Source organism: Schistocerca americana, chromosome 3, assembly GCF_021461395.2.
Source record: "Schistocerca americana isolate TAMUIC-IGC-003095 chromosome 3, iqSchAmer2.1, whole genome shotgun sequence".
Taxonomy (NCBI): Eukaryota; Metazoa; Arthropoda; class Insecta; order Orthoptera; family Acrididae; genus Schistocerca; species Schistocerca americana.
The window spans coordinates 988857724-988869800 of record NC_060121.1 but is presented as its reverse complement, the minus strand read 5'-3'; the positions used below and the strand labels follow the sequence as shown (position 1 = coordinate 988869800).

The window sequence follows — 12077 nt, the reverse complement described above, 5'->3', positions numbered from 1 at the left end:
AAATTGCACAAAAAGTTGGAATCAGTTAAGGGAGCCGTCAAGCAATCACCGTAAATGACATACGGTTCGGTAAAGTGTTTTCCAGTTGGGTCCTTAAATGTTTGACTGAAAATCTGAAGTTGAGACATTTGGAGGTCTGTCAGAGGCTTACAGCAAGGTTTGCGGAAGAAGGCGATGCATTTTTGAGTCGAATTGTCACCTGTGGTGAAACATGGGTTCACCACTACACTCCAGAATCCAAACAAGCCAGTAAGAGGTGGCGGAGGAAAGGGGAGGCAGCAGCAGTGAAAGCCAAGACTCGACTGTCAGCTGACAAGGTTCTTTCAACCATTTTTTTTTATCAGTGAGGCATACTGCTGATTGATTTTTTGCATGAGCGACGCATAATCAATTCTGCTTAATACTGCGAACTGATGAACAAGGCGAGAGTTGTATATCGCCGCAAATGAGAAGACCAATTGATTTGACAGGTCATCCTTCTCCATGACAATATGTGACCCCATACTGCAGCTCTATCTCCAAGCTACAGGAAATGCACTGGACTACACTTGATTATCATCCTTACAGCCAGACTTATCACCCTGCGATTTCCATTTATTCAGACCACTTAAAGAAGCTCTAGGAGGGCGACGATTTGAAGATGATTTTAGTGTGGCTGGAGACACTAACCAGCTCTTTTTATGCTGAGGACATCAAAAAGCTGCCCATACACTGGGACAAATGCATTTCCAAAGCAGGAGACTATGTGGAAAAATACATTATAATTGCCTTGAGTTTTTCGATAAATGAATTTAAATAAAAAATAAACTCCTGCTTGTATTTGATCCGCTTTCATATGAAGCAGTGTATATTTTGCTTTGTGTTCTCTCCGATCTCAAGTTGCTTTGGAGATTAAATACTTACGTTATTTCACTGTTTGCTAAGTGAGATGCTGCATTCCTTGGGATAGTATTCAGAAGAGACGTGTTTAAAATGATGGGCTGGCCATTTTGGTTTAAATGTCTGATAATTCTCTTACTCACACACAGATAAATCAGCTTATTTGCTTGTTTCTTTTGATCAGGTACCTTTAACACATAAATATTTAGATAAAGACAAGCAGTGGAAACTCCAGATTGGAATTTCAACAATATCAGGAAAAGGATAGACGCATACACACCACAAGAGGCACAAAAAAAGACTGTTACAGGTTATAGCTTTCAGCCAAAGCTTTCTTCAGCAAGGAGAACAAATGCACATTCACACAACCAAGCACATGTCACACACACGTGACTGTTTCCACCGGCAACTCCCACTGGAATGAAATTGACACCTGAATAGCAGTATGGAGTAGGGCAGGGAAGTGGGTGGGATCGGAGGGTTACTGGTGGCAGTAGAGAAGAGCTCTGTCTTGTGGGGTGTGCAAGAACTACATACTGCTGATGCAGTGTCAGGACATGGGATGTGAGGGGAGAAAACGAGAAGCAGAAAAAGAGAAGAGAGGACAGAAGCCATTGGGTGGAGGTGTGGGGACAGTAGGTTACCATAGATTGAAGTCCGGGTTATTTCAGGAACAGAGAATATGTTACAAGGATAACTCCCATCTTCACAGTTCATAAAAGTTCATGGTGAAGGGGAGGATCCATATGCCTCAGGTAATGAAGCAGCCACTGAAATCAAATATGTATGTTCAGCTGCATGTCGTGCCATAGGGTAATCTACTTTGCTCCCGGCCACAGTTTGACGGTGGCAATTTATCCTGGTGGGTTGCTGGTTGGTATTCATAGCAATATAAAAAGCTGTGCAATGGTTGCAGCAGAGCTGGTATACAATATGGTTGCTTTCAGAGGTGGCCCAGCCATTGATGGGGTAAGATAAGCCAGTGACAAGAGTGGAATAGGAAGTGCTGGTTAGGTGGATAAGGCAGCCCTTGCAGCTGGGTCGTCTGCATGGATATGACACCTGTGGCAAGCAGTTTGAGTTGATAGCAACATAGGGATGGATTACGGTGTTGTGGAGGATGGGTGGGTGATGGAACATTACTTTAGAAGGGGTGGGAAGAATCTTGGGTAGGATGTCCCTCATTTCAGGGCATGGTGGCAAATAATAAAAGCCCTGCTTAAAGCCTTAGGCTCTTCCCCCGAAACCTCTCCCCTGCATCTATTTCCCTCCTCACCCCTACGAGATCCTGCACACCTACCTTCCACAAACTTCCCTAAAAATTCACAAACCCAACAGTCTTGGGTGCCCCATTGTAGCTGGTTATTGTGCCCCAACTGAAAGTATTTCAGACCTCATTGACCAACAACTCCAGCAAATTTTTCCTGATCTAGCCTTCCACATCAGCTATACCAACCACTTCCTTCACAGACTCTTCGCCATCCTCACCCCTTTATCTCCTAGTCACTTTAGATGCCACTTCCCTATACACCGACATCCCTCATGCCCACGGTGTTGCCGCAATTGAACACTATGTTTCCCAACATCCTTCAGACTCCACACCCACTACCTCATTGTTCATTTGCCTAACTAACTTTACCCTAATACACAAATACTTCTCTTTGAAGGGAAGGTATACAAACAATTATTTGGCACAGCCATGGGCACCTGCAATCCACACTCCTATGCCAACCTGTTTGGGGGCCGTCTAGAGGAAACCTTTGTCTGGTTCAGTTTCATTGATGATATCTTCATGATCTGGGCTCAGGGCCAAGATGCCCTATCCTAATTCCTTCACAACCACAACACCTTCTCTCCCATCCTCTTCACTTGGTCCTTCTCAATCCAGTGTGCCACCTTCCTAGATGTTGACCTCCTCCTCTCTAACGGCTCCATCCACACCTCTGTTCATATTAAACACACCAACCATTAACATTACCTCCTTCCACATCAGTAAATCTCTTACATATAGCCTGACCACACAAGGATGGTGTATTGCCAGTGACAAGAAATTTTTTGGCTAGTATGCTGAACATCTCACAAAGACCTTCACAGATGGGTACTATCGCACGAACCTAATCCACAAACATATTTCTAGTTCCATTTCCCCACATACCCCCAATTCTCCCAGCACCCACAACAGCCAGCTATAAAAGATTGCCTCCTTCATCGCCCAATACCACTCCGGACTGGAAAAACTGAACCTCTTCCTTCATCAGGACTTTGATTATTTGTCATCTTGCCCTGAAATGAAGATCCTTCCTACCCCTCCTAAAGTGGGGTTCCATCGTCTACACAACGTCCTAATCCATCCTTATGTCACTCCCAACCCCATCTCCTTGCCACAGGGATCATATCCCTGTGGAAAACCCAGGTTCAAGACCAGACAAATTCCACCCATTCAACACATCCTACTAGAGTGTCCCTCCCTCCCAAAAATTATTTTAAAAATATCTTTTAAAATTGTTTAAAAAACAACCTTATCCCCTTCAAAATACTCTCCATTACAGCTAATGCATTTGTCCCAATTGCGCTTCCATTGTTCAAAACATTTTTTATAGTCATCTTTAGAAATGGCTGCCAGCTCCTCCCTTGATTTTTCTTGACTTCTTCAGTATTGTCAAATGAGTGTCCTTTCATGCCCCTTTTCATGCATGGAAATAACCACTACAAAAAACCAAACAAGAACAAAACAGTGCTAGCAAAAACAGTCACTGTAGAGGAACAGAACAAGCCAGGTTGACAACACAGGTAGCAATGAACAGGCAATGAGTTGCGGTATACAAGCCTAGTGGCTGAAATGCATACTACACAAGCTCCACCCACGGCAATGTTATTCCATTTTTGGGAGAGGAGGGGGGGTGGGGGGGGGGTGGGGGGGGGAGAGAAGGGGTACCCCCTCGTATTCCAGTCCTGCCACTGGCTTATCTTACCCCTCAAAGGTGGCGCCACCTATGAAAGCAACCATGTTGTATACCAGCACTGTTGCAGCCATTGCACAGCTTTTCGTACGGCTATGACTACCAACCAGCTGTAGAGGAGGATGAACAGACACTGCCAAACTGTGGCCAAGAGCAAAGAAGATCGCCCTGTGGCACAACATCCAACTGAATATCACATACTTGTTTTCAGTAGCTATTTCATTAACGAGACACGCAGATCCTCCCCTCCACCGCCTGATTTTCTGAACTGTTGCAGATGGAAGTAATCCTTACAACAAATTCTCTGCTCCTGAAATTATTCTGGCCCCAGCTTACAGTAACCTACTGTCCCCACACCCTCCACCCAAAGGATTCTGCGATTCTGCCCCCTTGTCCTATCACTTCCTCCCTTTTCACATTCTCTCACCCTGTGCCAGTGTACCTGTCCATCCTTTGCCCTTCCCTGCTCCTCTCCTTTTTGCTCCTCTCCATCCCCCCCCCCCCCCCCCCCCCCCCCCCCCACACACACACACACACACACACACACACACACATGCACCATCTCCTGACATTGCACCTGGCAGTCTAGAGTCCCTGCATGCCTGTCCCACCTTACAGTACTCTCCTCTCCCCAACCTGTGCCCTGCTACCCCCCCCTTCCCTGCCCCATTCGAGTTTGGTCACATTCTGGTCGGAGCTGCTATGAAAGTGGTCACGTGTGGGTGAGATGCGCTTGCTTGTGTGAATAATGTGTGTGTGTCTTCTTTGCTGAAGAAGGTTTGGCCAAAAGCTACAATGTGCAACAGTCTTGTTGTTGTGCTTGTCTGCACATCAATGCCCCATCATTACCGTGTGTAGCATTCCGTCCTTTTCCAAAAGGTGGTGTCAGCTCTTTCCGTGCGGTTATTCTGTATGGCAATCATACTTACTCACCCATATCACACTTACTCACCCATGATAATGGTGCTGTAACTTGTACCTGGTGAAGTTGTATCATGGGGTACCTCTTGTGAGAATCATGTCTCTGTGGCCATAACCTTTGAGTTGCTGTCAAGTAGACATCAGTATTCTCTTAGTTTACTTTCTTCTGCTGTTGTCCCTGCAGGTGGATGCATTAATTTGAGGCTAAATTTGAAACAGGTAGCTGGTGGTCTTCTGATTTGGAATTGGTACAGCTAAGATTCTTTGTTAATACCTCCGTTAGTACTCTTACTGTGACTCACCACAAATTCCTCTCCTGCCCCAGTCTATTCATTCCAGAGTAGAACTTGCACCCAGTGCCGTCAATTACTTGTTGGATGTTTTCCAATCTCTGTCTTAACCCATGTTCTATCATCTTGTAGCTGTTTCTTGTGTAACTATGGAATGGTCAAATTAGGGTACCATAATATTATGTTTATTCAGAATTGTAAATTTGATTAGACTTCACAGAAAGAACTTAACAGAGGTAAATATACTGACTGTGTACTGCGATAACATACAATATAATGCAAATTTCACTTTTTTTAGCAATAAAGTAAACTGTGACAAGACAGTTGTCTAAGATTAAGACATAATCTGAATTCAATCTTAATGTTAGTGGATGGATTGGCAGCCAAAATAATATCAAATTGGTGTTTGTATACTCTCAGATGCCTTCAGGTGTCTTCAGTTGACTGTTTCATTTGAAACACTTTTACTGTATTTGTAAACTATCTGAATATTAACATCTATCTAAAAACAAAGATGATGTGACTTACCAAGTGAAAGTGCTGGCAGGTCGACAGACACACAAACAAACACAAACATACACACAAAATTCAAGCTTTCGCAACAAACTGTTGCCTCATCAGGAAAGAGGGAAGGAGAGGGAAAGACGAAAGGATGTGGGTTTTAAGGGAGAGGGTAAGGAGTCATTCCAATCCCGGGAGCGGAAAGACTTACCTTAGGGGGAAAAAAGGACGGGTATACACTCGCACACACACACATATGCATCCACACATATACAGACACAAGCAGACATATTTAAAGATATTTAAAAATATGTCTGCTTGAGTCTGTATATGTGTGGATGGATATGTGTGTGTGTGCGAGTGTATACCCGTCCTTTTTTCCCCCTAAGGTAAGTCTTTCCGCTCCCGGGATTGGAATGACTCCTTACCCTCTCCCTTAAAACCCACATCCTTTCGTCTTTCCCTCTCCTTCCCTCTTTCCTGATGAGGCAACAGTTTGTTGCGAAAGCTTGAATTTTGTGTGTATGTTTGTGTTTGTTTGTGTGTCTGTCAATCTGCCAGCACTTTCATTTGGTAAGTCACATCATCTTTGTTTTTAGATATATATTTCCTACGTGGAATGTTTCCCTCTATTATAACCAAATGAATATTAACATCTTTATATGAGAGTTTTCCTGTACCCCTCATAACTGTGTGTGTGGTTTTCTTTCTTTTTTCATTATCCTACTGCTCGCTACAGTGTTTTATAACTGTGTCAGCACCATTGTTTGCTCATGTGGAGACAGTCACTCAACTAAAGACAAATGCAGCTCCCTATTTCTTAATGAAACTTTCCACCATACAGTTTTGTATAGATTAGCAAAAATAGGTGAGTGATGTGTCAGTTGCCAAATACTGCTTAAATATATTTAACAGTCCACTATTATAAGTTAATTACATCATAATCATGAAAACAGTCAATTTATTCAGATATATAAAAAGCTCACTCACCAAGTGATGGCAGAGCAGACACTTAAGACTGTTGAAATTGGCAAGCTTTCGGAGCCAGTGGCTCCTCCTTCAGGCAGAAGAGTTGAAGGGGAAGGAAGAAGGGTGAAGGAAAAGGACTTAAGAGATCTAGAAAAAGGGGTAGATTTTGGGAAAGTCACCCGCAACTGCGAGTCAGGGGAGACTTACTACAAAGTTCAAAGCTCTTGAAGAATAATCAGGTACATAAGGAGCAGACACTGTCACTGTTTTTACACACAGCCTAATTGTTTAACACTTATTCCACAGTTAATTTGAAGCATTGTTGTTGTTCTAACCAGCACAGGTTACTCGTCAGAAACTCGGCTGTGGACTGATTGTCTCATGACCAAAAATTGGGCCCTTATATATCATCACAATAATAGGTGCTGAAACTACACATTGTTTAAAGTTAAATTTGCAGAAATTACAATTAAAACTTAACTCGCTCAATTAACTGAATACGTCGAAAAATTGCATATTCTTAACAGTTTCTTCTACTATGAGGTTTGTGGCGAATTGTTTGTTTAAATCATGAAGTTAACAAATATAGTTACGCGTACAATACTTTTGACAAAACTGTCAATTACTTTGGAATTAATGGATGGCTGGTTTTGGTAACATGTTTTGAATAGAGCTAAATAGATACTTTAAGATTACTTGTACTTTGTCTTCCAAATGTTTACAATTTTTACAGAATTTATACTTGTTTATATGGCAACAATACAATTTAAGTTATGAAACAATTACGGATTTCAACCTATAATAAAAGATACTAACTAGTAATAGTCAAAATAAATTAGAAAATCAATTATATGCATAAAACTAAACAAAAAATAAGATCTGGTGTTACATTCTTTAAAACTGAGGGCCGATCTTTCTCTTTTATGAAAATGCAGATAATATTAACTTATGCTGATGGTAAATAGTTACAAGTAACAAAACAAATTTAAGGAGGCAGATGGCAAAACAAGAGGGGAATTAAAATTATCCCACTTGCTTTGTCACAGTATACTTGAATAAACATCAGTAAATTCCATCCTTATGTTGAAGAACAGATAATGAGCTTTATTCCTTAACAATGTAATGGTAGATTGGTACTTGCTGTAAAGGTAACATGCTAAGTAGCAGACAGGCACAATTAGAAGACACTTGCACATAAGTTTTTGGCCACAGCCTTTGTTGGATAAGAGGAACACGCACCACTCATTCACTTGAGTGAGCACACCATACGCACTCATGGCCACCAACTCCAGCAGCACGGCCAGAATGCCAGATGGCATTCTTGCCGGAGCTGCTGGCGTGCTTGCTTGTGTGAATGAATGGTGGTGTTTGTCTTTTTCTGACAAAGGCTGTGGCTGAAAGATTACATGTAAGTGTCTTTTAATTGTGCCTGTCTGCAACTTAAGCGTGTTATCTTTGTGGTAAGTAGAAATCTATCTTCTCCTACATTATTGATAGTCCTACATGGAGTTTACATTGTTTGATCTTTGTGCTTTGTTTTGTGGGTAGCCACAAGAAGTGTTCATTGTAAGAGGCCAAAATGAATCTTTTACACTGCCCACTGCAGCACCCTCCCCATTTATCTCCATCAAATACTTTCCCTACAAACCACCGAATTATGGAAAGAGAACCTATTGATCCTCTCACCGGATCAAATGATATTCCTTGAAGAAGCTGAGTACAGCGTCATGTCCACCTTAGGTTCATTTCAAATACTGACTTATTGAAAAAAAAAAAAATTGTCCTAATTTTATATGCTGTTAATTTGGCTCTAGTCACATTTGTATGTGAAATTTGCATTTTGATCATTTTTTCATTTTCACATTTAGATACAAATATATATTAATGGCTCTCTTTTCTACTTTTTCTTATGTTACATCAAGTTTAACATGTAGGAAATAGGCTTCTACATTCTCCTTCCTCAGAATTCTCATGAGGGACTGTGTCTTGCGTTGATTTACTTTCCTCGACATGCAGTCATTCTTATGACTGTTTCCTCTTTGCATACTATGAAAAGCCTCTGGCTTTTCTCTGCTAAAAATGCAACTTTAGAATCAATGTTCATCATGTCTTGGAACTTTTTCTGTCTTTTGACAAAGCAGTATCAGTATCACTAATTGGTCTTTTTCATCTTTCAGTTGATCAACAACTAACTTTAGTACTTTTTCATGTCTTTCTGTTGTGTTTAATAAATTGTTTCTGTTTTGGTATACAGCCAATATCATTCCCTTTCTATACACATACATTCAGTAATTTAATAAGCTTTTAATCGATTCTTTTTTTCCATTTCTAAAAGGTTCCTCGGCCTTTTGCTATAATCCTCAAAAATGTGCCTTATTAGATACAATAAATGTAGGGTTTCCCTTTCTTACTTCAGCCTGACTTAAGGGTACACTACGTGAAAGAAAATTTAAACTCGATTACAATTAAAACTTTTATTGAAACTACTTTGTCTATAACATCACACTCTCTGTGGCTCTTAACCATAACTTAAATCATTTAGCTGTATGTTACTTCTAGTGGCTCTCTCTTCTTGATGCATTGACTCTGGTATGACAGAACCTTGCCCGTACTTTGATCTGGAGACCTCTTGCACATACATCTTCATGCACCTCTGCATCATATTTGGACTTTATTGCTCAGTTATGGTTGCTCTCTTCACACAGCTGCTTACTCACAGATATTATGAGTCACCTCTCCACAGCTGTTATTGGTGTCCTCAGTGTTGTTTGATGTTTCTGCAACTATAGTTGTAGTTCTTGTGACAGATAATTCCTTATCCAGTTTTCACTGCCTGCTAACCACATTTTGATTCTATTCACAATGCGTCATTTGTAATATTGCTGGGGTAATATATTTATTTCACTAAACAGTCATAGTATATTTCAAACTTTATGTCTGCCACCTTTTCATTTCTGCTCTTGAATTTGTGCAAAAGTGTTCTGTGATCACATAATACTGCATTGTTACCATTGATCATAACGTAATATTTTAAAGTTTGTGGTGTGTCACAAGGCATTTCCTTTTCTCCCACAAAGGATGCCTTGTGTGATCCCCTGTGTGTGTAACTTAAAGACATGGATAATTAAGGAAGTTAAAGCACCATGTTGCAATAAAAGACCTGGTACAAAATGGATAAGACAATCACAGACTGCCTTCACATCACAAAGTTACTGCCAAATTTTTAAAAAATTACAAAAAGTTCAAAATTCTAATGTTGTGAGACAAAATTAATCAGCCTGAGTGTACAGTAAAAAGAGACCTAGTACAAACAGAAATTGGGAAGCCTGTCAATCATGAGGACAATTCAGTTGTTAAAGAAAATAGCCAAGCAGCCCATAGTAACATGCAAATAGCAAACATTTATAACAATAGCATCTTTAACAACACAGGAAAATGGTGCATTCTGATCAAAATAAAAATAATTATAGCATCACATAGTACTACAAAGATCCAGTCAGTTTTACATCAGTATAACAACTTCATGTGAAATTAAGAAAATAGTTAAATATGTATAAAGAAAAACTCTCATGGGGTTGATAATCTTTCAAACAAACAGTTTAAAGCCTATCATATAAAGTACGCACTGCATCACTTTTACAATGTATTTTTAAGAAAAAATAAACAATGGAAATGTTTAGCTACCCTATAAAAAAAATGAATTCATATTGTTATTAATTTCTGCTATCTACTTAAAACACAAATCATAATGTTCTTTTGGAGAAACATAAAGTTTATTACGTCAAACATTCAGGTAGTAACTAGTATCCTTAATGTCTAACTAATGAAAAGTGGACAGTTGCGACAAGATATTTAATCAGTTTATACAAATAATCATATACAGAAAATAACTACTACTGGTGTGTTACTGCTATGTGTAAATGACCTGCCTCCACAAATCAGTAAAGTGGAAGTAATTCTCTTCATTTATGACTTAAGCTTCATAATAAAGTTCACCAGAAGTGCACCAAGAGAAGAAAAGCATAAATAAAATCATCAGTAAAATGATTTATTGGTTTCAAGAAACGAATTATTATGATAGTTGTATGTAAAAACTTTGTGAAATAGGATTTCCATATACATGATTTAATTGGATTGGAGCTAGCAAAATTTTGATGTTCTTTTCTTTTTGTTTACCTACAGCCTCCTCGAATTCCTGAGCCAACTGACAGGAATACTCCACCACCAACACCACCACCAAAACGACCTCATTTGAAATTACCAATTAGTTAATTGTTATTATGTAGTCTGGCACTAGTCTTTACTTATAAGAGATTTTACTCTAAGTAGAGTATTCAGTATTGTTGTTAGTAAGTGCTGCCTCCATTCAGAGTGATCAGAATAACATCACCTTCTTTTAATTAATAGATGACTACATAGCTCCAGTATCACATATTCATTGATTCCACCCTTCATTATTACATTTTGTAAATAAGCAGATGCTGAAGTTTTGTTAGTTGAACTAATCAAAAACTTTATGGACCTGTTAAAGAATTGTCAAAAAGTAATTCTCATTTTACTGTATTTATGTTATGAGTAATGTGAATTACTGTTGTTTTGTTAATAGTGTTTGGTAGATAAATGATTGCTGTTGAAGGAAATTGTTGATATTAAACATATATCACCAATCTCTGCCATTAATGTGCTGAGACAGGAGGGGGGGGGGGGGGGGATTTAACTTTTTCTCAGTATGTGAAGTGCTATTGTATAAGAAAGAAAGATTGTGTGGTGTAAGTTGACTGTATAATTATTTACACGTTGAATGTTGTTTGGATATACTTGTCAGTGTGAAATTAAAAGACAAGATTAGTTATTCTCTTGTAATCTCAACATTTAATGTCCCTGGAAAGAGTCTTAAATATGTCCAGAAATTAAAGGCATTTCTGTACACACTTCTGACATAAGTTAATTTAATGCTGTGATCCTAGAGTAATACATATCAGTTGCGAACATTATGGCATCCTCAATTGTCCTCATTGTTGCCATTGCAACAAAATAGTTTTGATATTGTTCATATTGTGTGTGTGTGTGTGTGTGTGTGTGTGTGTGTGTGTGTGTCAGGTAGAGAGAGAGAGAGAGGGGGGGGGAGAGAATGCATTCTTCAGTGTGTATGTGATACTATTTTAAGAGCTCCATATATATTAGTGATATGTGTTTGAAGAATAATGATGCATTTTAAAGAAGTAAAAAATGTTAAACAAAATTGTAATATTTTGTGTAAATGTTTTTGCATTTATAAATTATTTGTTTCAAAAATGAAAAAAAAAAAACATTTAAATGATTTTATTTAATAAATTATATTTTCATTGCATTTCATTGTTTTAGAGACATATATTTTTATGTTTATAGAGTGAAAATGCCAGTGTGTTGTATTTACAACATTATAATGTAATTTTTAGGCAGAAATAAGTAGATAGATACATAAAAGATGCCTTATTACCAGTATTGTTTTGTGAAAATCTCGATACAATTAATAGTTCACATACATCTTACTGCACATATCTTCATAGAAATAGAA

The 12077-nt window shown here is 38.9% G+C and overlaps 1 protein-coding gene across 1 annotated transcript in view; it reads left to right on the top strand.

Moving 5' to 3' along the window:
* The window catches only part of LOC124605633 (dedicator of cytokinesis protein 1), a 460559-nt gene extending 449389 nt beyond the window's left edge, over window positions 1–11170 (top strand). Inside the window, exon 34 of the mRNA XM_047137451.1 lies at window positions 10703–11170. Coding sequence (XP_046993407.1) covers window positions 10703–10792 — 90 coding nt within the window. The 3' untranslated portion in view covers window positions 10793–11170. The remainder of the gene's footprint in view (window positions 1–10702) is intronic.
* The last annotated feature ends 907 nt before the right edge of the window (window positions 11171–12077 follow it).